General features: G+C 47.1%; 1 protein-coding gene across 7 annotated transcripts in view; it reads left to right on the forward strand.

The window, feature by feature from the left end:
* Window positions 1–20539, forward strand: part of KIDINS220 (kinase D interacting substrate 220) — a 1251292-nt gene that overhangs the window by 1049608 nt on the left and 181145 nt on the right. For 4 of the 7 annotated variants that reach the window (XM_085610740.1, XM_085610741.1, XM_085610739.1 and 1 more), the window contains exon 26: window positions 8514–8570. The exons of the other annotated variants lie outside the window; for them this stretch is intronic. In XM_085610740.1, coding sequence (XP_085466866.1) covers window positions 8514–8570 — 57 coding nt within the window. The remainder of the gene's footprint in view (window positions 1–8513; window positions 8571–20539) is intronic. 7 annotated transcript variants of the gene reach the window in all.

Genomic DNA, 20539 nt, shown 5'->3' on the forward strand with positions numbered 1-20539 from the left:
TTCAGTGAATTTGTACGGTTTTTTAAATGCTAACTTACTTTGCGCCATTCGTGGCGTGCGCGCCCACTTAACGCAGTTCGTTCCGTGCGCGCACAGTGAGCACGCGGTGCGCTGCGCGCACCGCGTGCTCACATTATGCGAGATGGGCCATGTACGCACGATGCGCTTCGCGCACCGTGCGCACATGGGGGACATATTATGCGCATCGTTGTGAAATGTTTTGTTTATTAATTTCAATTATTTCATAAGCCATGCACAAATGGTGCCCATCGGGCACCATTTGCACATGGGGTGGGGAGAGTGTGGATACTTTTTTTTTTTTAAAAATCTTTTTTACCGTACGCGTAATCGGCGATTTTTCGAAAAAAAAAAAAAATTTTTTTTTTGGCCTTGTGGGTTGTTTGGGGGCCTGTATATCATTGCTGGGTGATTATTATTTCAATATACTGCCCCTTTACCCATTTTTGGGCTTCATTTATGCTGCCCTACTCAGAGTGCGAGAGAGAAAATGGCGGCCGCCGCTTCCTGGTTTCGGCCGATTCGAATGTTTACTAAGATCTAAGAGCCAATCAGAATCGCGCTCGCGCACGTCACCGTACGCGTACGGTAAGCGCACCGTAAGCGCACCATAAGCTGGCTCAGATATATATATTGATTTAAAGGCTATTTTCTCAGAATCTACTGAACAGATTTACACCAAACCTACAAAAGGCACTTCCTTGACCTGAGGACTACCTCTCTGCCAAATTTCAAGTAATTCTGTTTAGCCGTTCGGGCTGTAGCTGTGTCTAAAGGTCCTATGGAAAAATGCATGGGAAAAACGCGTTTTGGGACCCCCCTTTTATCTCAGCCCCCGCTTGAAGAAACCCCCCGAGACTTTCAGGGTAGGAGCGGAGCGTAGCGCCCCACCTATTTTGAAAAATTCGTGAGGATTCGTCGACCGGCGCAAAAGTTATTCAAAATAGAATGTTGCGGATTTCCTATGGAAACGTGGTCCTAACTATAACTACCTACTGGCGACCGCCAGTAGGTAATATATATATATATTACCTACTGGCGGTCGCCAGTAGGTAGTTATAGTTAGGACCCTGTTTCCATAGGAAATCCGCAACATTCTATTTGGAATAACTTTGGCGCCGGTCGACGAATCCTCGCGAAATTTTCAAAACTAATGGGGCGCTACGCTCCGCTCCTACCCTGAAAGTCTCGGGGGGATTCGTCAAGCGGGGGCTGAGAAAAAAGGGGGGTCCCAAAACGCGTTTTCCCCATGCATTTTTCCATAGGACCTTTAGACACAGCTACAGCCCGAACGGCTGAACAGAATTACTTGTAATTTGGCAGAGAGGTAGTCCTCAGGTCAAGGAAGTGCCTTTTGTAGGTCTGGTGTAAATCTGTTCAGTAGTTCCTGAGTAAACAGCATTTAAATCAATATATATATCTGTAAGCGCGCTCAGAGCGCGCACCGTAAGCTTACCGTACGCGTACGGTGCCGTGCGCGAGCGCGATTCTGATTGGCTGTTAGATCTTAGTAAACATTCGAATCGGTCGAAACCAGGAAGTGTCGCCCGCCATTTTCTCTCTCGCACTCTGAGGGGGGGAGGAAAAACAAAGTTGGATATCATAAACAGGGGGCATGCTAGACAGCTCCTAACCACCTAGCCTTGGTTATGGTGTGCCAGAAGGCCATCCAAGGCCAAAAAATATTTTTTTTTTTTTTGAAAAAACGCCAAATACGCTTACGGCAAAAATTAAATAAAAAAAAAACAAAATCCATATTTCTCCCCCCCCCCCTCCCCCCCCGTGTGCAAAAGGTGCCCGCAGGGTACCTTTTGTCCACGGCATATTATAACAATGAACATTTAATAGAAAACCTTTCACAACGAAGCGCATAATATGTCCTCCGTGTGCGGACGGTGCGCGAAGGGCATCGTGCGTACATGGCCCATCCAGCGTAACGTGGGCACGCGGTGCGCGTAGCGCACCGCGTGCCCACCGTGCGTGCACGGCACTAACTGCGTTAAGTGGGCGCGCGGTGCGCGAACGGAACGAACTGCGTGAAGTGGGCGCGCACGGCACGAACGGCGTAAAGTAACTTAGCATTTAAAAAAACGTACAAATTCACTGAAAAAACCATAGGTTTCACACACGTTATAGTTAGGAATTAGCATTTAAAAAACCTTGCAAATTCACTGAAAAAACCATAGGTTTCACACAAGTTATAGTTAGCTGTACATTTCACTCGTAAAAAACCAATGAAATTCCACGTTATATTTAGTGCAGGCAACTATAACTCACGCGACCGCAATCCTCTGCTGATGCTAATACTGTATTTAGACACTTATTTGCCCATGTCTTCTTCCATTAAATTTTAGCTATACATATATTACAAATATTTTTTTTTCATAAAGACACATATGTCATTAGCAGAGGATTGCGGTCAGTGAAGGGTGTTATTGCTGTATAATTAAGATTTTTTTTCATGCTGACGGTAAGGGCAAAAATAGAGAGCCCGATAGAGACCCGTCTCGGCATCTGCTTTTCAGAACTGCCGTGCTGAGCACCGGCAGGACCTGGCCCACCTAAAGCCTTACTAAACCCTTATAATCATTACCCCGAGATGAGAGATCTGTCCAAGGCGGCAATTGGAGCTACTAACTACGCAGCCCTGCAGCAGGCACCAGTGCACACCAGCCGCAGGCAGGCTGTCACAGAGATACAGACAGGCTATGCTGAGTGATAGTGACACTCCGGCTCAGCGCTGAAAGCTCGGGCGATAGGCACAATCATTACTGAAAGCCGAGATGAGGGCTAGGGAACCAGCACGAGGGCCTCAGACTCCAGATCCTGCTCCTCCCAGCACCATATTGACAATTGTGTTAACACCGACACCATATTGTGGTTAACACTGACAAACAGGGTGGCAAATGGCTGAAACAAATGTCTACTTACAGTAATCGTTTCCAGCTGGAAGCGTGATTGGCACTTCGGTGACTCGCACTGCAACAAGGCTGCTGGGTGCTCATGCCACGAGTAAGCTACCCCCACGGCAATCTGCCTTAGACTTCGGTCCAGGTTGCTGCTGTCCTCACGTAGTCCTGGCAGCCGGCGCTGTAAACCGACAGTGACGCAGATCAGTCATGGCTCTTCATAACCCGTCCACTGCACTTACTCCCTCAGCCAGCTCAGAAATTGTAACTGAAGTATGCTGCGGTGGCCTTGATTATAATGGCCTACAGCAGTGTGGCCGGGCCATCATGTACGAGCAACAGCGCTGCTGCCCCATAATTATTTGCCGGCGCCGTCCTGAAGAATAATCCCCGCTCTCGGAGCAAGCAGGATGTCATGTGACATACCCCCGCAGAGCCCAGCTATTGAGCAACTGACGTGAGGTCAGGCAGACTGACTCAAAGCGCGCGGCACCGTGGGTTATACATTGTAGCAGAGAGCCTGGGACTGGCCAGGCCATAGCTTAGCTGAGAATCACTGCCTCAAGACCACGGAAGCAGCGCTGCATGCCGGCGCAGGAAGAGACAACAGGCTGTGCCTGCAGCCTGCTGCCACACTCATGTTTGCAGCCATCAGTAAATGTACACCTGAGACTGCCATTATTCGTGACAATGCATTTCAGTGCAGTGATGCGAAGCACCACACTGAAATGCGCTAGAGTAACTCCTGATGCGTGACACTTGGCAGGAGTGACCCTAGCTCTGCCGGCACTTAGGGAAACCCAGCAAACCTATACATTTTTGAAATCTAGACATCCAGGGGAAAAAAGAATGGGGTGACTTGTCTGGCTCTCAGCAGGTTCTGTTACCCAGAATCCCTTGCAAACCTCAAACTTACTTTGTAAAAAAATCAAAACAAATCAAAAAAACATTTTCCTCACATTTCTGTGATCGAAAGTTCTGGAATCTACTTGGATCGACAACAATCCACCCACCCCGCATTCCCCTAAGTCTTCCGATAAAAATGTCACCTTACTTGTGTGGGTAGGCCTAGTGCCTGCGACAGGAAACAGCCCAAAACGAAACGTGGGCACACCACATTTTTATAGTGAAAACTGACCCTTTTTTTGCAAAGTGCCTAAATGTGGATTTTGAACCTTAGCTCTGCCGGCACCTAGGGAAACCTAGCAAACCTAAAAATGTTTGAAAACTAGACACCGAGGGGAATCCAGGATGGGATGACTTGTCTGGCTCTCACCAGGTTCTGTTACCCAGAATCCCTTGCAAACCTCAAGCATTGTAAAAAAACAAAAAAAAAACAAATTTTCCTCACATTTCTGTGATGGAAAGTTCTGTAATCTGCGTGGATCCACAAAATTCCACCCACCTCGCATTCTCAAAAGTCTTCCGATAAAAATGATACCTCACTTGTGTGGGTAGGTCTAGTGCCTGCGACAGGAAACGCCCACAAACGCATCATGGACTCCAAAACCAGACAGACAACAAGGGGGGTCAGTAGTGGAATCCCTACCAGTGTACACCTGGAAATTATAGACATATCCTGTCCTACTCTCAGTCTACATATACATCTTAATTCCATAATGTGCCCTCTTGAAAGGTATGTACTGCCTAAAAACCAAACGGCCCTTGAAAAGGGCCAAAGACTCATCAACAGCTGATTCTTTCCCTGGAGTATAGATCTCTGAAAATCGATCTACAAAGTGATCAAGAACAGGCCGAATCTTAAAAAGACGGTCACAGTCAGGGTGATCTTGTGGCAAAGCCAAAGCATTATCAACAAAATTCAGCATCCGAAGCATAAGTAAATACCGATCACGACTCTTAATTGCAGGAAATACGGCCGTTGCCATCAAGGGACTGGTAGACCAATATGAAGCCAGGGACAGCTTTCTTATCAAGCCCATCAAACTCAAAAACTTCTTCATCTCATCCAGATTTGTGGGAGTACACCGAGTAGCTCTGGAGCGGGCCTAAATCTGGCACTGTTGTCCCTCAAAAACTGGTCAGCATACAAATTAGTCTGCTCAACAATCTCAGCCAAAAATACATCATCCATAAACAACTGGAAAAACTGTATAGGCAAAACATTTTCACAATCCACTCTATACCCTGCATCACCACTAAAGGCAGACAATACCAGCTGCACCATGTTTGGATCAACCCAGAGTCCAGCACTTCCAGTTGGAAGCCTTGCAGCCCCAAGCTGCAATCTCGATGTCTCTTGCTGCACCATTGACACATGAGTGTCCTCCTCTAAAATAGGCACTTCTTCCGCACTGAGAGTAGCTTCATTCGCACTGAGATTAGCTTCATCATCAGATGATTCCTCGTGTACAGAAAACTCACTGCCAGAAGAATCTTGCACTCCCCCCTCTTCCTCAGACAAACTGTCAGTCTCATAATCCTGCTCAGAGGAAGATTAAAAAAGCATACCAACCACCTGCTGAGCAGTAATTCTACGGCTAGCCATAATCTTTACTAATAAAGGTATCTTGTCAAACAAGTCAACAACAACAAACACTTTGTAAAATAAGTAATAAACAATATGTGGCTTTATCACAAAGACCTATATACTCCAAAACTATACCACTCACTTGCCCGAAGTTGCTAGACTCACCACCACCTACTCTGCACAGACACAATAAGGACCAACAATATCCCACTAAAAAAGAAAAGAAAATGACACACAAGACTACGCAAAACACATCACAAAGAATTTCATGCTCAGAATACTAACTAAATATGCTGCTATTATGGCGCCACTTACAAAAAATTCAGTCATGCATGACAATACTACTCATTTGGAGTAAACACAACAAAAATGTTTTTCTTACCAAATAAATGCAACTGTGCAAAACTGCAGCTCAACCACTGCCGAAACCGCAAACAAGAATCAAAAGCTTTGCACTTGAATAAAAAGGAGAAATAAAACGTTACAATCACATATGCAAATAATGCACTAGTCCACACACAATCCACCAGCCAAGCTGGGGGGGTAGGTGGGCCTAAAAGCATAAGGCTGATCTGACCCCAAGGGGGGCAGAAACAGCCCACAATTCACCCTCATAAAGGGGGCGCAACCCTTGCCCAAGGGGTCACTCCCCAACACCAAAATTTAAAAAAAAAATTGGTATCTAGTGGCATCTGCCCCCCTTGGGGACAGATGGGCCTGAAAACATATGGCCGATCTGCCCCTATAGGGGGCTGAAACCGCCACAATAATCACCCCATAAAGGGGAGCGACCCTTGCCCAAGGGGCCGCTCCACAACAACACCTAAACAATCCCTGGTGTCTAATGGCTTCTGCCCCCTTTGGGGGGCAGGTGGGCCTCGAATCACAAGGCCGATCTGCCCCTGAGTGGGCAGAAACGGCCAAAATAAATGATTTCCAAAGGGAAGAAACCCTTGCCTAAGGGGCCGCTCTCCACATACATATTTAAAAAAAATATATATCCCTGGTAGCCTAGTGGGCACACAATAAAATCATTCATTTATTTGGGCAGATCTGCCCTCCCAGGGGGGCAGAAATGGGCAATCAAATTGCTCCCCCAAGGGGAGTGACCCTTGCCTAAGAGGCTGCTCCCCGACACAAAGGGCATTTAAAAAAAAAAATTGCGATCACGCCCCATGCGTGATCGTGCAGCAGGAATGCTTAAAAGAGACATCGGAGGAAAGGAAAACCCTTTCCGTTCCTCCGATGTCTCTTTTTAAATCTTCCCCACCCTCCCCGAGGAGAAACTTACCTCCTCTATCCTGGATGCCCTGGAAGTAAATTGCTTCCAGCTCGTCCGGTTTCACCTAATGACGTCAGCGTGCGGTGCCCATTGACGCCATTAGATGACTTGGAGGAGGAATGCGGGGGGGGGGCAGCATGAAGGGCGGCCCCTGGGGGGAGTGCCAGTGCTTCCCCCGTGGGTGGGTGCTAGGACGGCCCGGCGCCGTCCAACGCGCACTTACATCGTGACGTCGGACTGCTCCCGACGCACACAAAGGGTTAATCAATCTAAGCAGCACTATCTATATAGACTTCTCTATCTGCCTTTGCAAACCTCTCTATCAATCTTTTCAGTAATAAAGATTTACAAAAACTTTACAAAGAAAAGCATTAACAAAGGCAAACGGCTGGAAGCCAGTGCTAGACCAATTGGCTTTTTTAGGTCTGGTGTTAGCCTATACCTTTTGATGTTTACTACAGTTATGTGCATAACACAGTTACCTATAGGAGTTTCAGCCAGACCTCATCCTTTAGTCTGTTGTTGCATCAGTCACATTTTTCTTCTACCCATCCCAGCATCCATCATGGGGCAGTAGTTCAGCCCACTACAACCATTGGCTGATGTCTCTGGGAATTATGGCATGCTGGTCCTAATTCTCTTCAGTTCCATCGAATGCTATGGTAATTTGTGCTCATTTTTTTTTAACCAAATAATATTTTTACCTTAGCCAATTTTTGTATTCTTTTCACAGATTGAGGGCATGGCAGTCTTCCCCACCAATACCGTTTCCCCAAAACCATGTCAGAGCAGTACAAGAATTGCCAAAGCAAAAATACTGGAGGTCAATGCCAGACCAGTTGGCTTTGCCAATGCTTATTCAAAAGCTGTCCGTTGTGCCGTGCCTACCACAAATGCTGTCCTTTTTCGTAAATGTTATTTTATGCTCACCCAAGAGAGTATCCAGGAGCTTGGGCAGGTGTGTGGCCCCCAAGGTGCTTATACGAATAGCCAGGTCTTAAGCTTCCTGCAGAAATCGAGAAGTGGGGTAGAGACTCTGATGTGTTGAGGAAGGTTGTTCCATGTCATGGGTGCAATGTAGGAGAATGAGCGACCTCCAGTTTTGCTTTTGCGGATGCGGGTAATATGTGCGAGTGAGGCACAGCGTAAGTGTGTGGTGGGCTACTAAAAAGGGTATACGGCTGTTGAGGTATTGTGGTCCTGAGTTGGGTAGGGCTTTGTATGTGTGCTTGAGAAGTTTCAATTGGATGTGCTTGTGAATGGGGAGCTAGTGAAAGTTCTTGAGGTGCCTTGGATGTGGGTACGGCGTGGGAGGTCAAGTATTAGTTTTACAGCGGTGTTCCGGACGATCTGGAGGACGATCTGGAGTCTGTGTAGGAGTTGTTTGTAGATTCCGGCTTAAAGAGTGTTGTCGTAGTCCAGCCTTTTGGTGATGAGTGCTTGCATGACGGTCTTGGTCTGTCTGGTGTTTTGAGGCAACCATTTGAAGATTTTTTTTGCATGAATAGGATGTGAAAGCAGGAGGTGCATGCTGTGTTGAGTTCAGCCGTCCTATTGTGCTTGTAGTCTTGGATGACCCCTAGATTTCTTGCGTGGTCTATGGGTGGTGTGGCTGTTGGTCCTAGCTTGCACATAGACTAAAACCCAGAGAAGAGATCAGTCCCCCACCCCCTTTCGCCTTCTTCTAAATTATTTGTCCTTTTTCTTGCCCACTGGTGGATTATCTTTTCCTGTGTGACAATTCTGCTTTTCGCTTTGACCTTTCCTTTGGTAAACCTCCCTTTTCTCCCTCTTTTGTGTACAATCTTGTTAGGACATTATCACAGAAGATGCTGGTGAGGTTCTCCCTTTTGCCACAGAGTCATCAATGGTAAAGGAGTAGTTGTGTGGTTTGAAGTGGAATTCTAGCATCTGATTGCTTTTCGAACTGCAGTAATGATATTGCATTCATTTTAACATCACTTAACTAATGTTGCATCAGTGGCTTGATGAATAAATACTACTGTCCTTGACTAACACGGCCCTAGTGTTTGCAACTATCCACAGTCTCCTATTTGTTATTTGTAATTAATTTAATTGATTTCCTTCACGTACTAAACTTTCAACCAGTTGATTGTGTGTTTCCCAGTAGCAACAATTTGCTGCATGAAGCTTGAAAAAATAAAGTTTAGTTGTTTTCTCCTATGCTTTTCACCCCTAATAAGTCACTGTTCTTTCTTATAACTCTAAACTTTATTTGCACACTGTGGAAATGGCATGCTTGTCATTCTGGCAGCATCTTAATTAGCTTAAATTGTAGTAAGTGTAAGGAAAACCCTTTTCATTAGGTCATTGAAGTGCCACATAATGCTACAGTTCAGAAAATGCTACTCTTGTACCTATATTTATTTGTGATATGTTTTCCAGTATGGTGAATTTGCTAACTCAGCACCCCTTCGAGATACGAAAGTACTGTTTCTAGTTATATGCATTTTATTGTTCATTAATAAATTATTGCAGTAATTCGGTCCAAGAGCAGCAAAAAATCATGAACTGCTTAATCCATTTATTCACTGCAGTTCACTAATCCTTTCATTTACATCGGCCATAATCCTATTTGCCTCGGTTGTGTTACTTTGTTTTTTAAGGAGGTATTATATGGATCTCAGGTACTGTGTTACTTCCCAAATTCTTTGTTGAAAATGTTCAACTCTGTATTGTAAACGGTGCCATGGTAAGCTGAAGATAAAGTGCCTCCTTGCAATATTTATTTTACCACTGTGTCACCTCTTTCTTTTAGAGCTAGTGATAAAAAGGGCAGAAACATGACACATACAGTACTGTTTCTTCACGTGATGTGCTCCATATGCTATAATCAGCTATTCAGTTTAAATGTTTTTAACAATGAGTCTATAGGTAGTATTCATATTTGTTCCCTGCGTTCATTTGTTTCGTCCTAATTTAATTGAAAAGAAAGAGTTGACCTGAGATTTGGTTACTGGCACTTCACTGTAATGTTCCCAATATTTTAGCTTTCCCTCATTATTTCTTTCTTGGCCGTGTTTCCAGATCCTTCCAGTGTTTGCGAAAGATGGATTTTACACAGCATATCTCTAACAATGGTTGCCATGTCCGCACAGACGAGCGAGTCTTGTATCTGTTAGAAACATGTAGCTGCAGATTCCTTAACTTTTTTATTTTCTCCAGGCGCCAAACAGGATCCGGAAAGTTTTCAGCAGTAGTACCTCTGTTTGCCGGTAGATGGTGTCTCTCGACTCCGTATAGACGTCATCCATGTCATCAATTTCTTCTTTTCCACGCTTCCACAACGATCCAGAGAAACGGTACCTCTAGCTGTTTCGGCCAACTTAGACGGTTTTTCATCAAGGGAAACAGTGTGCCTTTTTCTTTCATGCCATCTGCTTTTAAGGCTTGTGGGTCCTGTAGTCGGCAGATGTCAGCCAAAAAACCCCGCTCCATCTGTATGTGGTGCTTGGGTGAGCACAATGATTCGGTGTTGTGTGACTCCTGTCCACTGCTTTGGCCTAAGGAGCGGCGGATGAAGCTGTTGGCAGCACGGGTGACGCAGCCCTCTAAGACGTCCTGTCAACCTCGGGTTTTTTCACGCTCCAGGGACCGCCAGTGGGGTCATTCTAGGGGCCATTCCATGGGATGCATTTCTCTGTCCTCGTCTTGCGGTAAGTCCAATGGAAACAGTCCAAGCTGCGTCGATCCCCTACTTCCCCCTGCGGAGTCGGGAAAAGCTGGGGTGACTCCAACCCAGATATGGGAATAATATTATTCCCTTCAAAAGGTTTTTGGGTCTACACCTTCCCCTGGATCACCTTCGGGCCCCAAAGAGGTGCAAGAGGCTGAGACTGTTACAACGCCCCAGGTTCACCCTCAGCTTCAATCAGGACATCAAATGCTATTTCTCTTTCAACACTGATGAATAGCCCTTCGAGGTTACTGCCTTCGGTGCCTGGCTTTCAACACTCTGTCGTTAGCGGTGCCGATGGTGCACAGCCCTCCGAGGCTTCCACTTTCAGCACCGGCGACAGTGCATCCAATGTCGATGACGGCGCTGCCTCACCACTTTCTTACTTTGACGCCAATGAATGCCCTGCTTGGCACTCCGGATGGCACTGATGACGCTCGATGACGCGCAGCTTTGGATACGGTGCTTATAGAGCTGGCTGGCTCAGGCGTCAATTCTGGGCTCCTTGTGGACCCTCCTTCTAATACTCCTGGTCGACCAGGTGAAAACGGGGGTGAAGGAGAGGATGTGTTTGTTTCCCACTCACAGCCACCTCCTTTGGACACCAGTTGGGTTTTTGAGTTGGGCAATGGAAGTGGCTTGGAATCTTCTCCAGCCTCAGGCCTTCTATCTCCTCTTGGGTTAGCTTCAGAGGTAAGATCCTCGTTTTCAGACATGTCAAAACGAGTTGCTGAAGTTTTGAACATGCCACTTGCTTCTGTGGCTGTGACCAGGAACCCTTTATTGGACATTTTTCACCAAAGTCAGTCTTCTGGAGAGGAGTCAGTTATTTCATATTGCAAAGCTTTTATTGACATCTTGTTGGGGGCCTGGCAAAACCCGATGTGGGCCATCCTATTGAACGTTCTATTTCTCATAGGCATCGTCTGGCCCTTGATGACCCGGTCTGTTTTATGAAACATCTTACTCCTCATAGCCTCGTGGTTCAGGCTGCATTGGCTGCTTAAAATATTGGTTCTGTTCTACCTACCCCTCCAGGCAGGGAAGCTAAATGACTGGAGACTTGTGCCTGGCACGTTTTCGCCTCCACCAGTTTGGCTTTGAGATCCACTAATACTTCTTATGTCCTTACTCATTTCACCCATGCTTTGTGAGATTCACAATCAATCAATCAAGCATTTATATAGCGCACTACTCACCCAGAGGGTCTCAAGGCGCTAGGGGAGGGGGGTCCGCTACTGCTCGAACAGCCAGGTCTTGAGTTGCTTCCTGAAGGCGAGGTGGTCCTGGGTCAGGCGGAGGTGGGTCGGGAGGGAGTTCCACGTCCTGGCGGCGAGGAAGGAGAAGGACCGTCCCCCTGTGGTGGCTCTTCGGATGCGGGGGACGGTGGCGAGGGCGTGGCCGGTCGATCGAAGCTGGCGTTTGGGAGCGTAGAAGTTGAGGCGGCTGTTGAGGTATCCTGGGCCTTGGTTGTGTAGGGCTTTGTGTGCGTGGGTGAGGAGGCGGAAGGTGATTCTCTTGGTGACCGGGAGCCAGTGCAGGTCTCTCAGGTATCCGGAGATGTGGCTGCGACGGGGCATGTCCAGGATGAGTCGTGCTGAGGCGTTCTGGATCCGCTGAAGTCTTTTCTGGAGTTTGGCGGTGGTTCCGGCGTAGAGGGAGTTGCCGTAGTCCAGACGGCTGGTGACGAGGGCCTGGGTGACCGTCTTCCTGGTCTCGGTGGGGATCCACCGGAAGATCTTTCGTAGCATGCGCAGGATGTTGAAGCACGACGAGGAGACGGCGTTGACTTGTCTGGTCATGGAGAGGGTGGAGTCCAGGATGAAGCCCAGGTTGCGTGCGTGGTCTGTTGGTTTGGGTGCGCTGCCTAGGGCGGGGGGCCACCAGGAGTCGTCCCAGGCGGAGGGTGAGGAACCCAGGATGAGGACTTCCGTCTTGTCCGAGTTCAGTTTCAGGCGGCTGTTCTTCATCCATTCGGCTACCTCTTTCATCCCTTCGTGGAGGTTGGCTCTGGCGGTGGCGGGGTCGTTGGTGAGGGAGAGAATCAGCTGGGTGTCGTCAGCGTAGGAGATGATGTTGAGGTTGTGCTGGCGTGCGATGTCTGCGAGGGGGCTCATGTATACGTTGAAGAGGGTTGGACTGAGCGAGGAGCCTTGAGGAACGCCGCAGATGACTTCGGTGGCTTCAGATCTGAACGGGGGAGGCGGACTCTCTGTGTCCTTCCGGCGAGGAAGGAGATGATCCACTCCAGTGCCTTCTCCTGGATTCCGACGTTGCTGAGTCGCTGCACTAGTGTACGGTGGCAGACAGTGTCGAAGGCCACGGAGAGGTCTAGGAGGATGAGGGCCGCTGTTTCTCCGTTGTCAAGCAGAGCTCGGATGTCATCGGTGGCTGCGATCAGGGCGGTCTCGGTGCTGTGGTTGGCCCGGAAGCCAGACTGCGAGAGGTCGAGGGATCCGTTCGTCTCGAGGAAGGCGGCCAGCTGCTTGTTGACGGTCTTCTCGATGACTTTTGCAGGAAACGGGAGCAGCGAGATGGGGCGGTAGTTCTTGAGGTCGGTGGGGTCGGCTGATGGCTTCTTTAGTAGAGCGTTGAGTTCGGCGTGCTTCCAGCTCTCCGGGAAGGTAGCAGTGTCGAAGGAGGTGTTGATGATGTCCCGCAGGTGGGGTGCGATGACAGCGTCGGCCTTGTTGAAGACGTGGTGAGGGCAGGGGTCGGTAGGCGATCCGAAGTGGATGGAGTTCATCGTGCGGACGGTGTCTTCGGTGCTGATCGGGGTCCAGGCGCGGAGGGTGGTGGTGGGGGGCGGTGGTTCGGTCGTGGCGTGCGTCGGTTGAGTGCTGAAGCTGTTGTGTATGTCCGCGATCTTGTTGTGGAAGTAGGAGGCGAGGGAGTTGCAGAGGTCTTGTGAAGGGGTGATGTCGTTGTTACCGGCGTTGGGGTTGGAGAGCTCTTTGACGATGTTGAAGAGTTCCTTGCTGTTGTGTGCGTTGTTGTCCAGTCGTTCCTTGAATGCGGTTTTCTTGGTGGCGTGGATGAGTTGGTGGTGTTTTCTGGTGGCGAGCTTGAGGGCAGTCATGTTGTCCGGTGTTGGGTCTCTACGCCAGGTTCTCTCGAGGGCTCGGCAGTTCTTCTTGGAGCTCTTGAGTTCGTCGGTGAACCATGGGGCTTTCTTGCTACCGGGTCTGGTAGTCGGGGTCTTCAGAGGGGCGAGGTCGTCAGCGCAGTCGCTGATCCACTTCATGAGGTTGGTGGCCGCTTGGCTGGGGTTCGTTGCGCTGGTGGGTGGGTTCTTGCTCAGGGCGGTCGCGAGCTGGTCGGCTGTGATCTTGTTCCAGCTTCTGCGTGCAACCTGTTGCTGGTGGTGGTGGATCGTGGTCCTTCTGAAGCTGAAGTGGACGCAGCTGTGGTCCGTCCAGTGGAGTCCGGTGGCGTGGCTGAAGGCGATGTCTTTGCTGGATGAGAAGACTGGGTCGAGTGTGTGTCCGGCGTAGTGGGTGGGGGTGGTGACCAGCTGCTTGAGTCCGAGGTTGGCGAGGTTGTCCAGCAGGGTGGTGGTGTTGCGGTCGTTGTTGTTCTCCAGGTGGAAGTTGAGGTCCCCGAGGAGGATGTAGTCAGCGGAGGGGAGGGCGTGCGGGCTGATGAAGTCGGCGATGTCTTCGCTAAATTGTGTGCGAGGTCCCGGGGGTCTGTAGATGAGGGTGCCTCTGAGGGTGGTCTTGGGGTTGATGTGGACCTGGAAGTGCAGGTGTTCGGCGGGTGCGAGGGTGTCGTCGGTGTTGGTCGTGATGCGGATGGTGTTCCTGTGGATGATGGCGATGCCTCCTCCTGTCTGGTTGACGCGGTCCCTTCGGATGATCTTGTAGCCGTCTGGGATGGCGATGGCAATGTCAGGCGTTGAGGAGGCGTTCATCCAGGTTTCCGTGAGGAAGGCGACGTCTGGGGCTGTGGTGTCGAGCAGGTTCCAGAGCTCGGCGGTGTGTCTGTGGACGGAGCGGGTGTTGAGCAGGATGCATTTCAGGTGGCTGCTGCTGTTGCACGTCTTGGTCGGTGCTGGAGTAGTACTGGTCCGGATGCAGGTGAACTTGCAGGCTTTGCAGCAGAAGGGTCCGTGGGTGCGTCTCGGGGTGGCTCGGTAGCATCCTGGGAGTCGGCCGGCGTTGAGGGTGGCGGCGTCGTACGTCCGGCGGGTGGGCTGGGGTCTGCGGGGGTCAGGGGTCCTGGCGCTGGGCGCGGTCCAGGCGCGGACGGGCGCAGACGGGCTTACCTTTGGCGCACCTTCGGCGCTCATTCGGTGCTCCCGCTGCGCACGTCCGCTGCGCGGTCGCTCAGGGGGCGTCATAAGAGAGGAGCCGGGAGGGCGGGTCAGCTCGGTGGCAGGAGCGGGGCGGCCAATGGGCAGGGGGGGCGGAGTCGGCGGTGGACTGTGGCGGGAAGGGGCTCTGAGGGTGGCTTTGCGGCGGCTGGGTCGTCCGGTGGACGGCAGGGGACCCAAGGGCAGCAACGAGGCGGCGGAGCAAGGCTATGCAGGCAGCGGGCAGGAACGGGGCTTCCAGGCAGCAGGCAGGAGCAAGGCTGACAGGCAGCAGGTAGGAGCGGAGGAGTGGGGGCGACCTCGCCTTGGGGAAGGCTCAGCGGCAGGTATTCTACCATCTATTCCAGAGAAAAGTTGTGCCGCACTTGCTCCCTTGTTGCGTGATGGGCAGCAGGGGCCCAAACTTCTGATTCATTGTGGTATAGACACAACTGATTCTGTCGCTAGGGCTATGGCCTTGTCTGTGGTGCTCCGTTGCCGCGCTTTGTTGCGCACTTCTGCATTCTTGGAAGCAGTCCAGCAGACATTGGTTAACATACCTTTTGATGGCACTCATTTATTTGGTGCAGAGGCTTATTCAGCTATGCAGTGTTGCCGCAACACTAGAAGTGATGTGGAATCATAGTTCTGTTCTTTATTACCATCTGCCGATTTCTTTCCCCATTACCAGGTTGTATGAGGAGAAGTTGGTCTTTAATTTTTTACAAGATAAGAATCATTTTTGCTAGTATCTTTGCTTTTATTTCACCTACTGGTCACGCCCAAGAGTGGTGTTCCCGTTTTATACAGATATTATTGTTTTAATACTGTCGAGGATAGGTGGTTTCTTCTGTGAACCCTACCTGGGTCTGGTGGCTATTGTATAGGTTTGTTCTCTGATGATGGGCGCCATGCTCAAGAGATTCTTTTCAGATGGTAAGGGAGATTTCCTATGTACCTGCTTCTGGTGGAGCATTTTTCAGTGTTCTTATTAGCATTACTTATTTTTCCTTTGGCATCCCTTTGTAGGGACCAACTTCTTATTACTGTTAGAAATATATATGTATAAATGTATCATGTTGAATATGATTCCTCTGACTATGAATCTCTTCCCCCTTCTTATCTATATAGAGGGCGTCTTATGTGGCATTTAGGGTTTGGTTTCTCATCTGGGTCAGTAGAGAGCACTGCAGTCTATCTGGCGACCTTGCTGATAGTTCAGCTAGGGTTTTTCTTTTGTTAATTGTATCCTGTATTTATTTAGTGACTCTTTTGGTATGCTTTGCAGGGTGTGGTCCATGCTGGTACATTACCGATCTTGCTACAACCACAGACCCTTCATACGTGTACTCTTCTTTTTTGTTAGAGTTTTGCGTACACTTGACCTCAGATTTGCCATGCCATTATTCTCTGACAGTTCGTATGTCACACTCATTTTAGGTGGACTCCATTGTTCATTAATACTAATTTTCAGAATGTTATCTTCCATCTTCTTGGACTTGGTTGTCCTTTTGATTTGACTATTTACGGCGGATTAATATCCATCAAAATCTCTTTTATTGTGCTCTTTAAGGTGTCTTGGTATTCTAACCTTCAGGGGCTATTATTATGACTATTCACTGTGTTATTATTGCATCTTCTTTCTTTCCTTCTCAGAAAATGTCCCATTTCTATTATGGGTTGCACTTCTTTCTGGAAGATGCGCTTTACCCGTATACCTAGATATACTAAGGGCTTTCAGATTACTGCCTTTCTTCTTACTCTGATTTAGGAATTTTCAGCTTCTATAAGACATTTTCTCCTATAATGAGCTGTTTTTGCTCTTGTTCAGCATGTATCTTCTCAGTCGCTCAGATTTTCTTTGTTGGGTTTTGTCCCTGTGGGAATATAGTCCACCTATTTGAGTCCAGTAGGGGAGGTAGCTTGGCGGAGCGCATGCTTTGCATACATGAGAGCCAGGTTCAATCCCTGGCATCTCCTCTTATTAAATATCTTATTTTTCATCTAATCTTCAGTCAGCTTATGCTCTGTCTCATATGTCTTGTTTTTAAATAAACAGAAAGGATATCTTTTCTGAGATTTCCAATATTGTTTTTTTTCCTTCTCTTTGTCCTCTTTAGGCCAAGTGCTACCCTTAATTTCTTGGTTTCCTTTTCCTGTAGTCTTCTTCAGGATTATAGTTTTTACAGCCTCATTTGCGGCTCTTGGTTGGTTAGCATTGTTTTTAATACTTCACCATCCCTTTTGTTTGTTAGGGAGTATTGTCTCCCTCTCTGTCGCTTTAACAAATTGATTTTGAAGCATGGCGTGGCTTATGTCGGTTATTGGAATGTTTACATATACATAGCTGTATGTTTTATGTATATAGCAGTGCCACATACGTATGCGCATGCATTTTTATATATGATTTTGTATCTTTTTTGACACATGTATGTGTGATTGTCAGTATTGTATACAATTGCAATTTGAGAGCGGGGTTGCATATATCTTGCGTAGATGTGCTCTCTCTTTTTCTCCCTCTGTCTCTTTTGTGGTAGTGATACCTTCATTGGGTTATTGTGTATGCACTTGTTCTTCTTTTCTACCTCCGGAAGTCCACATTTAGTATGATCCTGCTGGTCTTCACTCTACCATTGAGTTTTCTGGGGCAAGTGTTCCATTTTATTCAGTACTTGTTCTTGGGCTGTCCTTCCGAATTTCTGGTTCAGGCATTAATTTATGCTTGCTCCGGGTTGGATGTGTTCTGGGTTTCCTTTCTCTCTATTTTCAGCATAGGTTTCCCTTGAATACAGTATTGCTGGCGAAAAAAGCTATAGCTCAGTGACATTCACTTTTGTTTCTGGCCCTCTGAGTTCCTGTTATCCATAGGTCATTGCACGTGGGGTTATATAATGTTTATTATAGTTTTCACTGTCGTCCTCTGACACAGTGCTGTTTCATTGCCATAATAGTTTTTTACGGGTCTTCCAAGACTTTTCTACCTTATTTTCCCTGTAATTCTTTCCACGGTGCTTATGAGGGGATATTGTTCCTTCTCATGTAACTTCCTACACAATCCATTCTTCTATCTTAATTCAGACCTGTTAGTTCTCCTTGACAGTTTTTGGTAGGATCAGTTTGGAGACCCTCCACCGGATGGGGTATAGGTGTTGTATTTAATTCGAAAGTTAGGCAATCTGTGGCTAGATGTTTCTATCAGATTAACAAGTTACTTACCTTCTGTAATGCATTATCTAGTAGAGAAATAGTCTAGTCGCAGACACTTAAGCCTGCCCGTCCTCTCCGCTCTGCTAACGGATTGTAGTATTATGATTACACACCTTCAAGGACCCCGGTTTCTCGCACCACTAGTCGTTGTCCTTATTTGTTTTGCTATACGGTTTTGTTTGTCTTTACAAACAAGCCCTTTTTCTGGGTATTACCATGTCTTTCTTAAAGACTTTGTAAGTATTACTAACAAAAATGTTTCTACCCTTTTTTGGCACACTGTTTCCACAGCCAGTTTTTCTGGTGGCTCCACGTGTTGGCGCGGAATCTGATCCCGGAAGAAACTGATGTCCGCGCATCAGAGGGCGCCTTGTATGGACCCAGGTGACGTCACTGGCGTAGACGACGCCGATTGTCGCGCAGCGCCAACTACCAATGCTCAGAGGTGCTGCTGCTGAAAAGGTTCCGGATCCAGTCTGGAACTTAGTGTGAATTCAACAGTTAAGGAATCTGACTAGACTATGTCTCTACCAGATAATTTGTTACCGAATGTAAGAAACTTGTTAATCAATCAACTAAGTTTACATTTGTTCTTTAGTATTAGAACTGTGAGAGTGTTGAATGTTGCTGTTATTGCAGGAGATTTAGAGACAACCAGTTTGTCTCAACTTTAGAGCTTTTTTCAAATGTGAGGGTTTATCTATTTCCCACTTGCCTCAGCTTGACCCTTTTTAACATGATAGTTCTAGCGTTCTGATTCTCGCTGTAAAAGAAAGAACTTCGTATTATTTTTTCAGTCTTTGCTGGCCCGTGTTACAAAGGCCTGGCCTCCATAGCCAGTAACCTATCCACTAGATCGTGTTTGATTAATCTCAGACTGGTAGCTCCACCATTTAGGAATACCCTTTGTAGAACAGCCAGATTCGGTCTAATCATCGCTGGACATTTCCTTAAATACGTTAACCAGTTGATTTCCTTATTTTTAGACCACGATTGCTCATTTACATGTTGCGAATAGTAGATGGTATATTTTCCAAGTATTGTAGTCAAGCTATCCTTTTTCTTTCTTGGATAGTTGGATGGCTGTGTGGGTACCAGCATATGGGGTGTGCTAGGAGTTGGAAGTAATCGAAAAGCCTTTCTGGAAGCTCGCAGTTGATTTACAGTTTTTGTAAAACACTCTATATCCTTTTTTATTAGGTACTTGTGCCAATGTTTGCTTTATTAATCAATGTGGATCCATTTAGACAGCTCTAAAATGTATTTGAAGTGATTTCTTGTATTTGTTGGGGGGGACACTGGATATTGTTTAGCTTTCTGTTTTTATCAGACGTTTAAAGTATCAGCTGTCAATAAAATATTAGCTAGGTGATTACCTTAAACTGGACCGAGTATGGCATAGATCGAAACACCATTGGGAAACTGTTCTTAGTGGCTTTAACAATGACCATAAAGGACTGAAAGTGTTTCGGCTTTTCTAACTGTGGGCATTTTTAGGTGTTCAAGCATGTAGGGCCTTTTTTAGAGTTCGATGGATAGAGTACACCTGTCTGCCAGACTCATGGTTGTCCCGTTCGGTTTTGATTTGGGATAGCTGCCGTGTTTCTTTTGGGGATCCTCTGCCAGTGGAAATCTTTGATGAAAGGTCTGACTGATGTCGGTCAAAGTACCTCAGATTTCCTGCCCTTCTGAAAAAAGAAAATGTTTTCTGTGAGGGCACATTGAACATAGTCCCATCACAGCAAAACTTCTGTGAAGGTTCAGGTTGACAATTTTAAATATGGTGGTCTGGGTCTGTAGTCTGCTAGGGTGGCAGAGTGCATACCTTGCTGCCCTGGCAGAACAGAATACAGCTGACTATACACTAAATTAGGCCCTTGACCAGGTAGCTGGGAATACCAGGCAGAGCCAATTTAAAATTCTTAAGTCCTAAAGGGTCAAAAGTGGTTTTACTACAATAAACCGTTGTTTGTTACTATCATCATTTAAGATTCTGCTGAACTTATCATTCCTAACCTTTTTCAGTCTGTTTTATTTGCATTGTAAGCTTTATTCTTTCTTGCTGTTCTCCATATTGTGATCTTCAGCCTTTGAAACAGGAAATTACATTAGTGGAAGACATGATGGGCAGTCCCCTTTTTGCATTTCCTTTTTCTTTTACCTAACAAGTTCACTTGGTACTAATGGCCTTCTCTCTCAGATTCCCAACTCTATTTGAACACCATTTGGACCACTTCCTCACCTACATAGAAAATTATTTTCATAAAGTTGGCTAACATGTCCTTAACCCGCAGAGGTGCAAACTTAAAAATTGTATAACGTTATGGTATGTCTAATGATTTTATAGCAAACAATAACAAAACAGCTTGTGATTTTTGACATAGTGCTCAATACAAATGTTTTTGCTGTCTCAAAGTATTTTAAATGCCAGGTGTTACTGTTGTGTACCCTTGAAAAGACGGACTGAGTTGACCTTACTAGATTTAGTCTGCTGGCTTGCAAGTCATAGCAGATGTCAACAGCAAGTGTTAAACTCACTCAATGAACTATCTAATGGATTTATTAACTCTGCTAGTGATAGTAGTCATACTACTTCTATTGGTGTTCCCTGTAGTGCTGCTACTATGGTGAGTACTGCCTA

This window comes from Triturus cristatus, chromosome 6 (genome assembly GCF_964204655.1).
Source record: "Triturus cristatus chromosome 6, aTriCri1.1, whole genome shotgun sequence".
NCBI lineage: Eukaryota > Metazoa > Chordata > Amphibia > Caudata > Salamandridae > Triturus > Triturus cristatus.